At 54.0% G+C, this 17,180-nt stretch overlaps 1 protein-coding gene across 2 annotated transcripts in view; it reads left to right on the forward strand.

The window, feature by feature from the left end:
• The first annotated feature begins 1,874 nt into the window (after positions 1 to 1,874).
• RPS6KA1 (ribosomal protein S6 kinase A1) overlaps positions 1,875 to 17,180 on the forward strand; it is a 48,459-nt gene continuing 33,153 nt past the window's right edge. The window contains exons 1-2 of one of the 2 annotated variants that reach the window (XM_032300966.1): positions 1,875 to 2,119; positions 8,697 to 8,741. In XM_032300966.1, coding sequence (XP_032156857.1) covers positions 2,057 to 2,119; positions 8,697 to 8,741 — 108 coding nt within the window. In that variant the 5' untranslated portion in view covers positions 1,875 to 2,056. Of the gene's footprint in view, positions 2,120 to 8,696; positions 8,742 to 13,964; positions 15,605 to 17,180 lie in introns of those variants that run through there. The other variant, XM_032300967.1, reaches the window with a different exon arrangement.

Genomic DNA, 17,180 nt, shown 5'->3' on the forward strand with positions numbered 1-17,180 from the left:
AGATAGTGAGACCACATCTCTACAAAAACAAAACATACAAAAAATTGGCTGGGCATGGTGGCACACACCTGAAGTGCCAGCTACTTGTAGAAGGTGGGAGGATCATTTGAGCCCAAGAGTTCAAGGCTGCAGTGAGCTATGATCTCACTGTAGCCTGGGCAACAGAGTGAGACCTAAAAAAAAAAATATATATGTGTGTGTGTGTGTGTGTGTGTGTGTGTGTGTGTGTGTGTATGTGTATGTATGTATGTATCTGTAAATAATTTATTGAATTAAAATGAATCTTGTCCTCACTATATACCTGAAAGACTGAGATTATAATTCCAATTTTACAGATGGAGAAATTGAGGTTTAGAGCCATAAAAATGAGTTTCCCAATGTTAAGGAGGTAGCAGAGCTGGAATTCAAACCCATATTTCTTGGGTTCCAAAGTCCTTTCCACTAGAAATTCAGTTCAACGGCTGAGGTTGAACTGAATTTCAAGTGGAAAAGACTTTGGGAAAGCCATGGAAAAGGAGGAGCATGTGGATCAGGAGAAATTCTTATTCTTAACTTGGATTTTTTAAGCCCTAGTCTGTTCTCAACCTCTTATGTGACCTTGGGTAAGTCACTTCATCTTTCTGAGCCTGTTTCATGATTTGTAAACTAGGTGGTGATAATCACTCAAGGAAATCACATGGCTCGCAGGAAGCTTTTGATAAACATTCCTTCCCATCCCCCTGCCTTAGAACAGCTCTGCAAATAACTGACCAGTCTTCCTGTCTGCAAAACCAGCAAGCTTGTCCCTCCAGCAAGCTGGCTCCTCACACCTGACTACATCTCACCACACCTGGACCCCCAAGGCTCTTTAGGTGGAGGCTAAATCTCTCCTGGGGAACCAGTCTCCCTGGCCTTTCACTCCAAGTCCCATCAAGCCTTGGTTTATCCTGGGAGCCTGATCCCTCCTCAGAGAGTCGCAGACCCAAACCAGTCCAGAGCTGGGGCTGCATGTGACTTCAGGGAGACCTGGCCTGAAAGGATCCCCATCAAGTGATAGGGCAGAGCACAGATTGCAAAAACGCATATTAAGAAATCACTCTTGGCCAGGCACGGTGGCTTATGCCTGTAATCACAGCACTTTGGGAGGCCGAGGCAGGAGGATTGCTTGAGCCCGGGAGTTTAAGATCGGCCAAGGGAACACAGCGAAACTTCGTCTCACTCTCTCTCACTGTATACATACATACATATATATGTAATATTTATATATGTATATATAATAACATATATAATATTTATATATGTACATATATTTTATATATATATATATATATATATATATAATCAATCGATCAAACAGTCAGTCACTCTGTGGTGGCGCTGTGGGTCCTGATGGTGGTAACAGAACTGCTGGAGCCTGTCTGGGCCTGGAGCATAGTGTTAGCTTCGGTGTGAGGTAGAAATTAGTAGAGGACAGGGGATTTCCAGGGCTTGGTGAGGTGAGGGCCTGAGGGGGGCAGGTCCCAGGCTCCTTCCAAGCCTCAGCCTAGATCGGGCCCAGGAACCCAGTGAGAGTGTGTGTGCTGGGGGCGGAGATAGGGGGCTTCCCTCCCGTTGGGAGGAGAAGGAACATCTGGGCTGGGATTCCAAATGAGCTGAGCGGGGGAGAACAGTGGCTCCAGCGTGGTGTGCGCAGGGGACACCGCTGGGAGGGAGGAGCCAGCAGGGCCTCTCGGGCGGAGCCGAGCGCGGGCTGGGGGCTCTCGGCGGGGGCGGGGCCGACGCTAGGGGCGGGGGTCCGCGCTGGGAATGCCGCGCCGCGGGGGCTGGGGCGGGGCTTCTCCGGCTCCGCCCCCGCGCAGGTAGCCAATGGGCGCGGCGGCGCCTGGTGACGGAGGGAGCCGAAGTGCTAGTGCCGCGGCGGCGGCGGCGGCGGCGGCGGCGGCGGTGGACGGCCCAGCCTGAGCGCGAGGGGCTCGGGGGGGCGCGGCGGTTCAGGTTGCAGAGCCAGGGACCCCAGGACCCGGGAGGCGGCGCAGCCGGGGCCGCCAGAGGAGCGCGGGCGACCGGCGGCGGCGCGATGCCACTCGCCCAGCTCAAGGAACCCTGGCCGCTCATGGAGCTGGTGCCGCTGGACCCGGAGGTGAGTGAGCGGGGCGGGGGACGGGCGCCAGCGGCCGGCTAGCCCGGATCCTCACAGGGGCGGGGCGGCCCGAAGCGCTGCTGCAGCCTGGCGGGCGCCCGCGAGGGCGCGAGTGCCCTCCGATCTCTTGCCCACTGCCCGGCTCCACCCCCCTATGCCCTGGGTGTGCGTGTGCCAGGGACAGTTCCGCCAAGCGCCGAGTACCTCCCCGCCATAGCCAGGAGAAGGGATCCTATGGGGCGCTGAGATCTGGCTCACTTCACCCCATACCTAGGACTCGTCCCAGCATCTGTCTGGAGCTGTCGGAGCTTCCTCCATTAGTGCAGACCTGGAAATCTTCAGTGCCAGATGTCTGGGTTTCTACCGTAGACAGGGGTCATGGGACCCCTCCCCACCTTCTCCCGGGGACCTCCCTCAAGAGATCCCTGCTTCTCGCTTCACCGCTGCTGAGCCTGGAAGGATTGCCCCTCTTGACCCTTGGCGGTTGTGGAATGTGGGATGGCACCACCCTTCTGGGGCTGGAACTCCTGGTTTTCTTTGCCCTGAGGCCAGGGCCAGAGGACACCTGTGTCCCCTACTCTGGGCTGTGGAGAAGAGAGTGGGAAAGAGCCCTTAGACCTTGTGAAGATGACTCCTGGCAGGGCGTGGGGGGACGTTGGTGCCTGCCTCTCCTCTTATGCCCCTTCCGGTAGGAAGGGCTGGGCCTTTGGGGAGTTTGGCTTCTGCCAGCCCAGACTTCCCAGACAACCCAGTTCCCTCTCTCCTAGAAGCAGCTCCTGTCCTCCCTTGAGGGCTCTGTGGCTCCAGTCGCTAAGTGTGCAGAAAGCCAGCTCTTCCTGTGCCTTTTGACCCCACAGTCAAGGTCAAGCTCTGAACTAGCTTGTGGAAAACTTCCTCCTTAACCTCTTGCTGGGAAGGCAGCAGGTGATATTCCGCTTCCCAGGTGGCTGTTGGGGGGATGCAGGGAGGGAATGGAGACCTCATTTGAGCCCAGGAGCTGAGATGACTTTCTCCCAGCTTGGGCCTGGAACTCCTGCCTCAGTCCCCTCCTCTGCCTTCTCTTACCTAGGGCAGCCACCACATGTCCTGCCTCTCAGGACCACAGGCTAAGATCAGAGTTAGCACCCAAGGTCCCCAGCCCCCAGGGTGTGCTGCCCCTTTAAAGGGATGGCCAACACCGGCTATCAGAGGGTGGGCGCGGCAGGATTAGGTAACCAACCTGAAGGCGCAATTTGGAGTAAATTGCTCTGGGATTCCTGCCATGGGGATTTTACAGGCACTGCTAGGCTGCTCAGGTTCTCTCGCTGACTCACCCTCTGAGGTGAGGAACACTGCCCTCTGCAGCCCCTGTACTGCCACCCCCCTACTAGGACTGGGCACCAGGGCCTGGGGGTGGTGCTTAGAGGTGGATTCCTTTGCCCAGGCAAGCCCCTGGGACCGGGCCTCCAAAGGGGAAGGTAGGACTGGGAGAGGCTGGGGAGAGACTTTATGCTGATAGAGAGGGTGGACACCCAGAAGCTCGATCCTCGGTCCAGGGCACCACTTCCTGCTTCTCCTTAGGGAACCCTGAAGCAGGGGCCAGCCTCACCAGTGGGCCAGGTTTAACTGGGAAACTCATCTCAGTTTTGAGTTCTGTAACACCTGAGCTCTGGGAGGGCGAAGAACAGCAGACTTCCTGGGCTTGGTGGGGCAGGGGGACGCGATTTCCTCAGGAGCTTTGCCCCAGAAATGCTGCGTGATCCTCAGTCAGTCTTCAGCCTGTCTGGGCCTCTGCTTCTCCAGTGGCAAGTGCTAGGTTCTAGCCTCCACTTCCTGGGCCTGACAGGGTGCAGAGTGCTGAGTACTGTGGTCTGGTCCCCTCTCCCCGCAATCCTGGAGGTGCCAGGTGACTGGGTGTGATTGTTTGGGTAACAGGAGCCACAGGGCAGGCACAGTGCAGGTTGGGTTGCTCTCACTGGAGAACAGGGCCTCGCTGTTTTCAGCCCAGGTGACATGTAAGTGATATGGCCGCCTGACCTGCAGGTATAGGCACCACTGCTGCTGGGAGCTCCTAGCTAGGAAGGAGGCAGGTGAGAGGCTGGTGGGACGCTTTTCTCAGAGACCTAGCATCTGAACTGCCCTGCCCTCCCATCATGCTACTGAAAATGGGCTGCTGGGGGGCAGGGCCTGGCCTGGGTGCAGCCTTGGTGGAGTAGTCTATGGGAAGTGTGGGTGAGGATCCTGCCTGGGCCTTCCTTGGCCCTGTTGAAGGCAGTGGCCTTGTCCCCAGGCCCAGTTTTGCCACATACAGAGCTTTACTCTGTGCTATCCATTCTGCTTCATGAATGTCACCTCACTTTAATTCTCACAACAGCTTCTCAAGGTAGGGATTATTACCCCCGTTTTCAGATGGGACAATTGAATTCAGGCATATGTGTTAATGTCAGAGCCAGGATTGGAACCAAGATCTCTCTCTGTCTTCCACCAAGTAGGAGAGAGGCTCAGAGATGGGGAAGGATTGGAGCCATGCAAGCCCAGGTGGAAGGTGCTCCAAGAGAGGCTCCGGATGTTGGCAGACTCGTCTTATCCTGCAGGGCCCTTGTCCAGTCTTTGCCGAGGGCTGGCAGTGCCAGCTGGCCCTGGCACCTGGCCCCCAGCCTCCAGCAGTGAGCAGAGCTGCCAATGCTGGGCTCAGAACCCAGCTCCTGGGGCTGCTTCCTGCCTGTGGGGCACGTGCTGTCCTTCTCCATCTGCTGCCCAGCTTCTCCAGATGCTGCCCTGGGCCCCTCTTTCCAAGACAGAGCTGCTTGGGTGGGAAGGAAGGATGCTGGTTGGAACCCATTTCTGACATCTAGGAAGTGGGGGCAGTGGTCTGTGGCCCTGTGCATCTGTCCTCATGAGCAGTGCTCTCTGAGGAAAAGGGAGGAGGGTGGGTCTCTATCCTCTAAGATGGCCAAAGGACTCCTAAGACAAGGTCCTTCATTCAGTACTCTGCAAAGTCAGCATCACTGTCCCCATTCAGTCATTTATTTAGCACCTATGTGATAAGTACTATTTCAAACAACAAGGTACAGATGTCAGCAAGACACACCTGCCCTCGTGATACAGATGAGGAAACTGAGACTTTATTTATTTATTTTTTTTTTTTGAGACGGAGTCTCGCTCTGTCACCAGGCTGGTGCAGTGGCGTGATCTTCGCTAACTGCAACCTCCATCTCCTGGGTTCAAGCGATTCTACTACCTCAGCCTCCTGAGTAGCTGGGACTATAGGTGCACGCCACCACACCCAGCTAATTTTTGTATTTTTAGTAGAGACGGGGTTTCACCATGTTGGCCAGGATAGTCTCAATCTCTTGACCTCATGATTCGCCCACCTTGGCCTCCCAAAATGCTGGGATTACAGGTGTGAGCCACCGTGCCTGGCCGAAACTGAGACTTTAAAAAGTGATATGAGGCCAGTTACGGTGGCTCATGCCTGTAATCCTAGCACTTTGGGGGGCTGAGGAGGGTGGATCACCTGAGGTCAGGAGTTTGAGACCACCTGGGCCAATATGGTGAAACCCTGTCTCTACTAAAAATACAAAATTAGCCAGGCGTGGTGGTGCACTCCTATAATCCCAGCTACTTGGGCGGCCAAGGCAGGAGAATTGCTTGACCCCGGGGCGGGGGGGGGGGGGCAGGGGGGATGGAGGTTGCAGTGATCCTAGATGGCGCCACTTCACTCCAGCCTGGGTAAAAGATTGAAACTCAGTCTCAAAAAATAAATAAATAAAAATAAAAAGTGATATGACAGACCCAAGGGCAAAATAAGTGGCTGGCAGAGCTAGGATTAGTGACTGTATCTTTCTGGCTGCACAGCTGTGTTCTTTCCACCATCCTATGCAGCAGTCAGGCCAGAGGGGCAGATGACCCAGGACCCAGGCTCTGAGCAGAAAGCCTGCACCCCCCAACCCTCCTACCCCTACCAGTCTGTTCTCCAGGGCTGCCTGTTTCTCTGCTCTTACAGGTATGGAGTTCCATAAAGATGATATTCAAGCCGGAGATTCAGGGAATGGAGGCAGCCAGACTGCCCAAGGGGTCCCCTAAATCATCCAGGTCACTACTTAAGAAACTCACACCTCTGAGTACACCAACCCCTTCTCCCCTCCCTCAGTAGGCTTGCAGCTATGTGACTTTGGGTTATGGTCACATGTCTGCCACCTGCCTACTGAGGGACCTCGGGTGAGTCCCTTAACTCTCTGAGCCTCATCTGAAAAATAGGAGTAATAGAACCTGCTTTGGCCTTCTTACTCTGTTTGCTGGGTTGAACTTTCGTTGGGTAAACCACATGCCAGAATCTGGCTGGGTGCCAAGGAGTTGATGATGGACAAACCATGGCTCCTTCCCGAGTTAACCTGCAGTGTGCTTGGTGCCATGGGGGTAGAGAGGAGAGAGGAAGGTACTTGAGGCTGTGTGGACAGGGGTGACATTTGAATTCAGTCCTGATAAAAGACCAGGACTTTGCCAAAGTGACAAGTCAGGAAAGCCTTTCTTGGTAGAGGGAACCTCCATACAAATCCTGGGGATATGAAATAGACTGTTCTCAGGGTCTCTGGTTGTTCAGTCTAGCTCAAAAGTAGGGCCCAATGATAAGAATGGCTATTGTTTTTAGGCCAGTTGCATGCCAAGTGTATATATTTATAGGCATTATTTCATTTGCTTCTTGCAACCACCAGTGAGGTACGTTACTTTGATCCTCATTTCACAGATGAGGAAACTGAAGCCCCAAGAAATGAACTAATCTTCTAGGGATCATGCAGGTGGTAGAAGCCAGAATTTGAACCTACAAGATGAGGTTGTAAAACCTACATTGCTAGTTATTGTGTTAAGATGATGACCTTGAATTTTATGCTAAGGAGCTAGGACTTTATTCTACAGGCAATGGGGCCATGGAAGGGCTTGGGGCCTGGTATATAGAAGATTCTCAGCAAATGTTGACTGAGTTGAGTGCAGCAGTTGCACTTGATTTTAGGAATAATGAGGGTTTGGAGTGGGGAAGGCTGAGGGGCAGGGAGCTGGTGGTCGGCTGTTATGATCACCTGCAGGAATTATGTCGAGTCTAGGTGAAGTGGAGCTCAGTCTGTAAAAGCATCCCTACCCCAGCCCAGCCCCTGGGCCCTTCTCCCCAGGCTGCTGAGAGATGACAGTGTGCATATGGATGTGTGTATGGAGGGGCCTGTAGAACATTTGGCCCCTGTGGAGAGATTAGGGGCATTAAAGGGGCTCAGGGGGCAGGATGTTCTGGGAGCGGCAATGGGGAGCTAGCTGCTCCAGGGGCAGGGAGATTATGTAATGGGTAGAGCACAGCTGTGCCTGCTGCTGCCAAGCAGGGCTGCAGCTGCCCCATGGACGCAGCTCCTGGCTCCAAAGTCCAGACCTGAACTAGAGTGGGACTTCCTAGCTGTTGGGAACCTCCCGTCGGCCTCACCACACTCTCTCCATTTCAGGAGGGGTGGGGCGATTTCTTTCAGCTTCCAAATGCCCAGATAGGGTAGGTGACTCACCTCACATCACACAGGAAACAGACGGGCTGGGTTTGATACACCCCAGGGTATTTAATAACCACCTGAGAGTGAAGCCTCGAAGCTGGAAAAGGCGAGACTGCCCAGAGTGGGGCTCTGGGCTGTTTTTCAGCTGACATTTTTTGAGCACCTCTGGATTTGGGATCAGATTTCAAATCCCCACTCACCAGCTGTGTGACCATAGGCATCATCACACAACTGGTGAGTGGGGATCACCTCAGAGCCTCAGTTTCCTCCTCTGCCACATGGGGCTAGGGTCTACTTCCCAGGGCTGTCGTGAGGACTACTAAATGGTGCCACAGGTGTGAGGCACTGAGCCCAGTGCCTGCCATGTGGCAAAGGCTCGGAAGAGAGCAGCTGTTAGCACCAAGCCCTCATCTCTGCCCTCCCGCGACTCCCCGTTCATTAGGAAAGGCAGGCCTGTGTGTAAATAGTCCCTGCAGTGTGCCAAGTGGTGCAATGAAGGCTGAAGTAATGGAGGCAGCAGTCATTCTGCCTGTCCAGGTTAGGGAAGGGGGCCCAGAGTAGGGCAGGACAAGGGTAGCCACCATCTCTGGGCTGCACACTTCCTAGACTCTGTCTCTTTCTACCCTTGCAGCAACTCTGGGAAGTCAGTGTAACTAGCCCTATGTTACAGATGGGAAACTGAGTCCTCTCACAGTTGACTAGTTTGCACAAGGTTTGTATCTGGCAGAGCTGGAAGTCACATATGATCGTTCCCTTCTCCCTAGAAGGAGGTGACATTTGAACTAAGTCTTCAAAGACTAAGTGTTTGCCAGGCAGACAGCATGAGGGACAGAATGCTGGCCCCTGAGAATGTTCTGCCTGAGTCAGGAGGGGCCATTGCCAGAATACTTGGTCCCTACACCCTCACGTGAAAGTGGAGGTGGAGGGGACCCACCCAGGACTCCTGCCCCTCAGCCATGGCCTCCACGGCTATTGGGAGCAACTAAGTGTGGGGGTACCCCACAGTCTATCTTTCTCCCAAGCGTGTTGAGGTCTGACGGTGCTCCCCCAATCTCCTTTCTCTTTTCCAGAATGGACAGACCACAGGGGAAGAAGCTGAACTTCAGCTGTCCAAGGTGAGGACCAGGGCCAGTACCCTGGCGAGGGGCTGTGGAGGGTCCTGTTGGCATGGCCTTGGAGGAAGTTGAGGGCCCCAGCCTCTGGCCCCTTTGCCCAGCTCAGCCGTCCTTCTCAGGGCCCACCAAATCCTTGTGGCAACCCTGGGCATAGAAATCACTTGTTCCGGCTGGGCATGGTGGCTCATGCCTGTAATCCCAGCACTTTGGGAGGCCGAGGCAGGCGGATCACGAGGTCAGGAGTTTGAGAACAGCCTGGCCAATATAGTGAGACCCTGTCTCTAATCTCTACTAAAAATACAAAAAAAAAAATTAGCTAGGCGTGGCGACGGGCACCTGTAGTCCCAGCTACTTGGGAGACTGAAACAGGAGAATTGCTTGAACCCAGAAGGCGGAGGTTTCAGTGAACGGAGATCGCACCACTGCACTCCAGCCTGGGTGACAGAAAAAAAAAGAAAGAAATCACTTGTTTTGCCGGGCGCGGTGGCTCAAGCCTGTAATCCCAGCACTTTGCGAGGCCGAGGCGGGTGGATCACGAGGTCAAGAGATCGAGACCATCCTGGTCAACATGGTGAAACCCCGTCTCTACTAAAAATACAAAAAAAATTAGCTGGGCATGATGGCGCATGCCTGTAATCCCAGCTACTCAGGAGGCTGAGGCAGGAGAATTGCCTGAACCCAGGAGGCGCAGGTTGCGGTGAGCCGAGATGGCGCCATTGCACTCCAGCCCGGGGAACAAAAGGGAAAACCCCTCTCAAAAAAAAAAAAAAAAAAGAAATCACTTGTTTCAACCTTCCTATTTTATAGGTGAGATGACTGTGGCCCAGAAAGGATCAGGAGCAGAATCTAGACCAGGCTCTGGTTCCCTATCACAGAGGCCAGGATGCCCCTGTGGTTTATTTACTCACAGAATTTGGGCTGGCTCTAAGGAGCAATGGGAGGGGCTCAGGCCAGCTGCGATGCTCCTTTTGGTAGAGCTGTACTTGCCAGGTGCCTGGAAGTGAGCATCTGGGCATGTGAGCTGGAAAGGGGATGCTGGTGGGCTCTCAAGACTCACCAGGCCCATTGTCTGGCATGTGGCACTCATGCCATTTCTTAGAGCTTCCACTTCCCAGTCTGAGGCTCATTCCCTCACTCCTGCTATCTCTGCTTCCTCTGGGCCCCTTCCTGCAGCCGCTTAGCCCCTGTTCCTGGCTTTGTGTGCTGCCAAAAGCACCAGGGACTAGGTGACAGCAATGTGACCTTGGAGGTTCCTTGTACCCTCTGGGCCTTGGCTTTCTCATCTCTATATTGGAAAAGACCACATCCCCTTCACAGAGTGGCTGTGGGGTCACAGGAGATGCTGACTGTGGAGAGCCTTTGGAAGCTGCCAAGGCAGGGACAGAGCATGGACTTTGGTGTTAGAGCAAATCTGGGTTCCAGTCCTGGCTCCATTCCCACCAGTTAACCAGAAGCTCTTCTCTCTTCTGAGTCTCAGTTTCCTGAGCTGTAAGTTGGGGAAATAGTGCCTGTCTCACAGGAGCAATGTGAAGAATGACGAGGTAGTAACTGCCTGGCACACAGAGCTTCAGCACCAGCACCGTGAATGCTGAGTATTGCTCAGCTCAGCTCTCTGTCAGTGGCTCCACCTTCCAGGCCTGGGTTGGCTTGAGCACCAGACCTGCCATAAGCTTGACCTTTGGGATGGATTCAGGATTAGTCCTGATGTTTACCTTGGCTCAGCTTCCTAAGATGAAGTGACTGAGCTGGGAAGGGTAGGGCAAGTGAGAGAAGTAGGCTCCCACCCACTTCTCTGTGGGTTACTGTGGCAACCTTGGACCAGCAGAGGCCAGTAAATAGTGCGGACTGGGCCCTTTGGTTTATCTCAGCCCGTGTCTGGAGAATCTCCTCCCACAAAGTAGCTACCTCTTGTTGCCTAGTAACAAAATGAAGAAGCTGTAGGTTCCAAGTGAAGAAACATGGTGTTCAGATCTCGGGGCTGAGGTTCTTGGGGTTGCAGAGGACCTTCAGCATTTAGGGACCTGTGCTGAGTACAGCTTCTCACCTCAAGAACTAGAGGGGCTGATTGTGAAATGGCAGGAGTTTCCCAGGCAGGTAACCTTTTGCTTCCAAGCCTATGACTCTTGCTGTAGAGCAGAAGATCCTGGGGTGAGAAGGGAGACAGGGCTGGAGATGGATGGGACAGGGAATCTCGAATGCCACTTGGAAGAGAAAGAACTTAACCTATGCCTGGCGTCACACCAGGGGCTTTCCATTTAGTTGTCACTACATCCTCAGCGGTAGATTGTTACTATTCCCATTTTACAGATGAGAAAGTTGAGGTTGGACATCACATAGCTGGTGGGCAATAAAGTCAAGTCTTGTTTGGCTTCAGGGTCATTTCTCAGTCCAGAGAATCCTGAGTGCTGAAGAGGAGGAACGTTGGCTTTCTGTGATCCCAAGGGGTACCAGTCCTGGGCACCTGCTCATCCGTCTGTCGCCCCAGCTGTCAGTGTCCCTAATGCCCACTTCTGGGCTTAATACACCAGGGGGCGCTCAATGTGTGGTCTGGTCCTCATCACTTTGTGCAGTGGAATGAGCTGGCAATGGGCCACGTTATCCTTAATCAGACATTCGGTGTACACTGTTGTACACAGGAGGGCCTAAAATGAAGTCAGCATCCCCCACTCTCCAGGAACTCCCAATCTTTGGGCAGAGGGTGGAGACAGGAAAGCCATGTGGTAGGTGCTGTGATGGGGCAAGAGCACAGCTGTGGGCACACAGAAACTCTGCTCTGTGCCATGCCCTGTGTTGGGCAGAGACATATACCACCACCTTCCAGGTGCCCATATTTCTCTCTAGCCTGATGAGATGAGCATGTTCCCAGGAAACCCAGCTTATGGCATCTGAGTTCAGGGCTAAGTGTGGACCAGAGACGTGGTCATTGCTGTGCATGGCAGAGGAAGAAGAGTTGGGATAGGCTCTAGGGCACAGGCCACGTTCCCTGTAGAGCTGGCATTTGGCTGGGCCTCGAAGGGCAGGATTTGGGCAGCTGGAGAAAGAATTGGGCCTTCCAGGTGGAAAAGGGGTAGGGAAGGGAGTCAGGGATTCTGAGTCCAGAATCCTGCACGTGTTTTTTGTTTGCCTTGTAACCTTGGATAAGTCACTTGCCCTGCTGAGGCTTGGGTTCTTTCCTGAAAAATTAAAGGAGAATAACACCTACTTCTCAGGGCCACCTGGAAAAGAGAATGTGGTGTATATAAATTAAAGTATCTAACAGGGCTTGTGGCACAATATTGCTGTTTAATGCTTGCTTATTTTATTCATTTCAGGCAGAAAGCAGGATTTGGGATTTGGGATTTGGGTTTTAGGAGCGGTAGTGTGGACAGCCTCCAGGGTGAGAACTCTCTGGATCCCCTCAGCACCTAGGTGCATCTGGTACCCTCAGGCACACCAGGGCTCCATTTGCCCTCCCTCCCTTCCTGGGAGTGGACTGGGCATCCCAGACCCCCTCCCCCAGCTATCTCCGGAGCTGGACCCCTTTGTAGCGCCTGCAGCTCTATTTTGAGAGCTGAGCATCTCCCCTCCCCTCCTCTCTTCCTGTTTATGAAACCCTGATCCCTCCCGGATCCCTCATGCTCCCCTGGCCAGAGCTTAGGCAGGATGTGACTGTGGACTTCAGGGAGCCTCGGGCAGCCTCAGGTGTTGAGAGGAACTTCCCTTGGCCTGGCCAGAGAAGGCTGGCCACACTCCTAGTACCTGGGGCCCTGTGGCTGGGCTCTGTCCCTTCAGCCTGTCCAGGGGAGACCCCACAGCAGTAAGACTATCAAGTAAACCTGGGAGAAGTTGTGTTTCCAACATCCCCTTATCTCTGTGGCCATTTTGCTTTTAGAAACAATCTGAGAGTGGAGCATATTGTTCTAACATTCATTTTACAGAGGAGGAAACTGAGGTTCAGACAGGGAAAGAGATTTGCCCTGAGCACTCAGCTAGTGAGTGGCCAGTTCTTCTGACTTCCCACCCTACCCTCCTGGCCATAAGCCCCTTGCTCACACAGGTCTTTCTCTACGTAGAGTTTCTTTTTTCCTCCTTTCTGCCTGGCCAACACCTGTTCATCCTCAGGACCCAGGTGGGCTGCCTCGCTCTGGAAGGTCTTTCCTGACCTCACCCACTGGCAGATAGTCACCACCTCTGGACACCCACAGCACCTTAATTATGGATGTCTCAGGATAGTTGCGGTTTTTTGGGTTGGTTTTGTTTTCAGACAGGGCCTCCCTCTGTTGCCCAGGCTGGACTACAGTAGCGCAACCACAGCTCACTGTAGCCTTGACCTTCTAGGCTCAAGTGATCCTCCTGCCTTAGCTACCAGAGTAGCTGGGACTACAGGTGCATGCCACCATGCCCAGGAGTTCAGCACCAGCCTGGGCAACACAGGGAGACCCAGCCTCTACAAAATTAAAAAAAAAAAGTTAGCTAGGTGTGGTGGTGCACACTTGTCCTCCCAAGCTTACTCCAGAGGCTGAGGTGGGAGGATCACTTGAGCCCAAGAGGCTGCAGTGAACCATGATTGTACCACTGCAGTCCAGCCTGGGCGACAGAGAGGGACTTTTAAAAAAAAAAAAAAAAAAAAAAAAAAGCCAGGCACAGTGGCTCACGTCTATAATCCCAGCACTTTGGGAGGCAAGGTGGGTGGATCACCTGAGCTCAGGAGTTCAAGACCACCCTGGGCAACATGGTGAAACCTTGTCTCTGCTAAAATACAGAAAAATTAGCCAGGTAGGCCGGGCGCGGTGGCTCAAGCCTGTAACCCCAGCAACGTTGGGAGGCCGAGGCGGGTGGATCACAAGGTCAAGAGATCGAGACCATCCTGGTCAACATGGTGAAACCCCGTCTCTACTAAAAATACAAAAAATTAGCTGGGCATGGTGATGCGTGCCTGTAATCCCAGCTACTCAGGAGGCTGAGGCAGGAGAATTGCCTGAACCCAGGAGGCGGAGGTTGTGGTGAGCCAAGATCGCGCCATTGCACTCCAGCCTGGGTAACATGATTGAAACTCCGTCTCAACAACAACAAAAAAAAACACATTAAAAAAAAAAAATTAGCCAGGTATTGTGGAGTGCACCTGTAGTCTCAGCTACTCTGGAGGCTGAGGCACAAGAACCACTTGAGCCTGGGACGTAGAGGCTACAATAAGCTGAGATCGCACCACTGTACTCCAGCGTGGGTGACAAGAGTGAAACTCCCTCTCAAAAAAAAAACAAAGGCTGTATGCAGTAACTGCTCGATCAGTAGGAGGCACACTTGCTAGCATGTCTCCATGTGAGTCCTGACCTATTGTGGGAGGCCGGCTCCCCCTCAAGGCTGCCAGGGAGCTGTGGACCCCTCCTCACCTGCCTGGGGGCATGCTGGGAGATGCATGGAGGACATCTGGCCCACCTGAGGGAGGGTCCTGCAAATGCTGCCAGCTGGGGAAGGGGCTGTTGGTGCCCTTTAGGGCCAGGATTAGCAGGTGGGCTTGGCTACAGCTGGCAGGGTGGGGACCCTGGAGACCAGGGATCAGGCTGGGGGACTCTGAGCTTCTCTTCCAGTTGCCCTGTAGGAGGAAGTAAATAAAGAGGAAGTGCCTATAGGGGGATGGGGCAGGGACCAAGGGATGTGGGCTGGTGGCTGTCCTCCCCCCTCCCACCACCAGAGGCTCATGGCTCACATAGCCTTCAGCAAAGGCAGTTCTGAGACCGTTTCCTTCCTGTTGCCCCTTCTGGTACCCTGCTGGCCACAGAGGCCAGTGTGCACCGGGCTCCTGGTGTATCTCTGCCTGTGACTGGAGAATCTCCTTCCACAAAGTAGCTACCTCTCTACCTTCTTTCTTTGCATCTGAGGGACCAGGGGTTGGTAGGGACGGTGAGCTTTGGGGCTCCGAGGGCTGCCCCAGCCTCCAAACTGGTCAGAGGAAGCTGGAGAGCAAGGAGAGGCTTGGCCTGAGGGAGGCGTCTTTCACAATCTCCCAGCAACATCCACCCGCAAAGACTCTGCAAGGACAGGGAAGGGGAAGTCCGTGGGGGCGTGGGGGTGCGTATTTCTGCATAGGGTTGTCTGTGGACAGGGTTTCCGATCATCAGCTTGAGTGTGTGTTTGTGTGCGTGTCAGTTCCTGTGCCGTACTTGTGTGAGTGATGAAGTGAGGCCACATGGAAAGGGGCTGGGCCTGGTCAACCCCTGCCCCATAGCGGCCTCCTGCTCCTCTCAGACCTCTGAGAGGTTCTTGGTCGGGCTTTCTGCCCACCTTGCCCATCCTGGGGCTTGGTACTGGCAGCCTTCTTCAGGGCAGCTGAGCAGGGCAGGACCCGGTACATTGCTGCCTGCTTTCTCAGCTGCCATTCTGGGCGGGCCTAGCCAGGGAAGGATGCTATGGGGGATGTAGTATCTAAGCTCTGGGCTGGACAGTCAGACAGTAGCCTTTGCTGACTTTTGCCCCACGTTCTCTCAGGGCCCCCCCACCATGGATGTTTGCGGGGTGCTGAGATGCTCACTGTGTCACTGCCTTATCACCTTGTGACTTCTGTCTCTGCTCTTGTCTCTCCTCCTTAGAGTCAGAGGACATAGGGAGGAGCATGCCCCTGGGCCTGCCCTGGGCTCATGGGCTTGGGGTCTGCGGTGTCCTCTCTTCTGCAGAGGAGCCTGACCCATCTTCTGTCCCTCCTCCCTGCAGAGGGAAGTGAGAAGGAGGGGGGCCAGGGACCCTGCCTTCTGGGCCAGGAAGGCTAAAAAAAAAAGCAGAAGTAAGAGGAGTAACGGGGCCCTCTGGCCACTGGCTTGAGCCCTACCATGCAGACCCCGGCAGATTTCGCCAGGGTTGAGAGAGACTTGGTTTCCTGTCCCAGAAAGGTGAGCAGAAGAGTGGTCTGTCTCCAGCAGTGTCTGTCACTGTGACTCTGGGCAAGGAATGGGTTTGGGGGCGGCTCTGTCCCCTGGGGTTTCCGGGTGGTTTCCTGCCTCTGTCCCCAGGGAGTGTTCTCAGTCAGGGGCAGGCAGATGAGGTGGGGCTCAGATCTCAGGGTGGGGTGTGCAGGTATTGCTGTGTGGCCTTGGCCCCTCTCAGTCCCTCTCTGAGCCAGGCTTTCTGCCTGTCTCACCAGAAGGTTACACTCAGGGATCTGATTTGACTGCAGCTTTCTGGTTTTTTTGTGAGGTTGTTCCACCCACACCTCCATCTGAGAGGGTTAGGTATCTTCCCCTGAGATAAGATTGTGTCTCCAAGGGCCAGGACCTAGAGTGGAGGGTCCCAGATGGACCCTAGTGCTGAAGGAAGAGGGGGTTTGGGCAGATGTGATGGCAGGATGTGGCTCTGGGTGACTTACCTGCCCACCCTTTCCTGGCACTTGACGCCTGCTGACCACATGCCGGGCAGAAGCAGGGGAGGTGCTTGGGTCCAAGCTGTCTCTGCCACTGTTTGCTTTGAGCCTTGGTGAGTCACTGTCTTCTGGGCCTCAGTTTCCTGTTCCTGGAATGAGGATAACGGATTTTAGGATATGGTCAGAGTTAAATATATCAGATTGCACTCAGGAGATGGTCCTCTCAGCCACTATCTGGACCCCCTTCAGGTCCTGGCATAGGGGAAAATCCTAGGGAAACGAACAGCCTCAGAGGTGGGTCTCCAAGAAATATCAGACTGCTCTCTTGAGTTTGCAGACTGTGTCCCTTCCTCTCTTTCCCCACCCCAGGTACAGCAACAAGAACCCACAGTTCCACGCTTAACCCCTTCCTGGGGATCCCTGCCCTGCTGCCTGCCTGTGTGTCTGCCGGGTGTCAGACCTATCTGCCCTAGGTGTCTGCCAGTCTACTTGGGCCTCACTGACTCCGGCGGTTTCTCTTTGCTGCCTATTTGTGTCTGTTGTTGGGTTCCAATCTCTGTCTCCACTTGATAAGTACCTGCCTTCACCTGTTGGGCACATGTCACATGTTAGGTGCCTGTTGTTCATGTCCCCTTCTGTCTCTGCCTGTTGGGTTCATGTCTTCATCTGTCTCTGCCTATTGGATACATGTTCCCTCTGCCTCTACCTGTTTGGTACCTGTCCCCTTCTGTCTCTGCCTGTTGGGTTTATGTCCCCTTCTGTCATTGCCTGTTGGGTTCGTGTCCCCTTCTGTCTCTGTCTGTTGGGTTCGTGTCCCCTTCTGTCTCTGTCTGTTGGGTTCATGTCACCATCTGTCTCTGTGCTGTTGGATACATGTCCCCTTCTGTCATTGCCTGTTGGGTTTATGTCCCCTTCTGTCTTTGCCTGTTGGGTACATGTCCCTTTCTGTCTCTGCCTGTTGGATTTGTGTCCCTGTCTGCCTACACACATTGGGGATGAGCTTCTGTCCACCTCTGTCTGTTAGATATGAGTCCCTTCCTGCTGCTTCTTGTTGGGTACATGTATCCATCTGTTTTCTATCGGATATGAATTTCTCCTGCCTCTGCCTA

Source organism: Sapajus apella, unplaced genomic scaffold (genome assembly GCF_009761245.1).
Source record: "Sapajus apella isolate SASKATOON/1434 unplaced genomic scaffold, GSC_monkey_1.0 scaffold43, whole genome shotgun sequence".
Classification (NCBI taxonomy): Eukaryota; Metazoa; Chordata; class Mammalia; order Primates; family Cebidae; genus Sapajus; species Sapajus apella.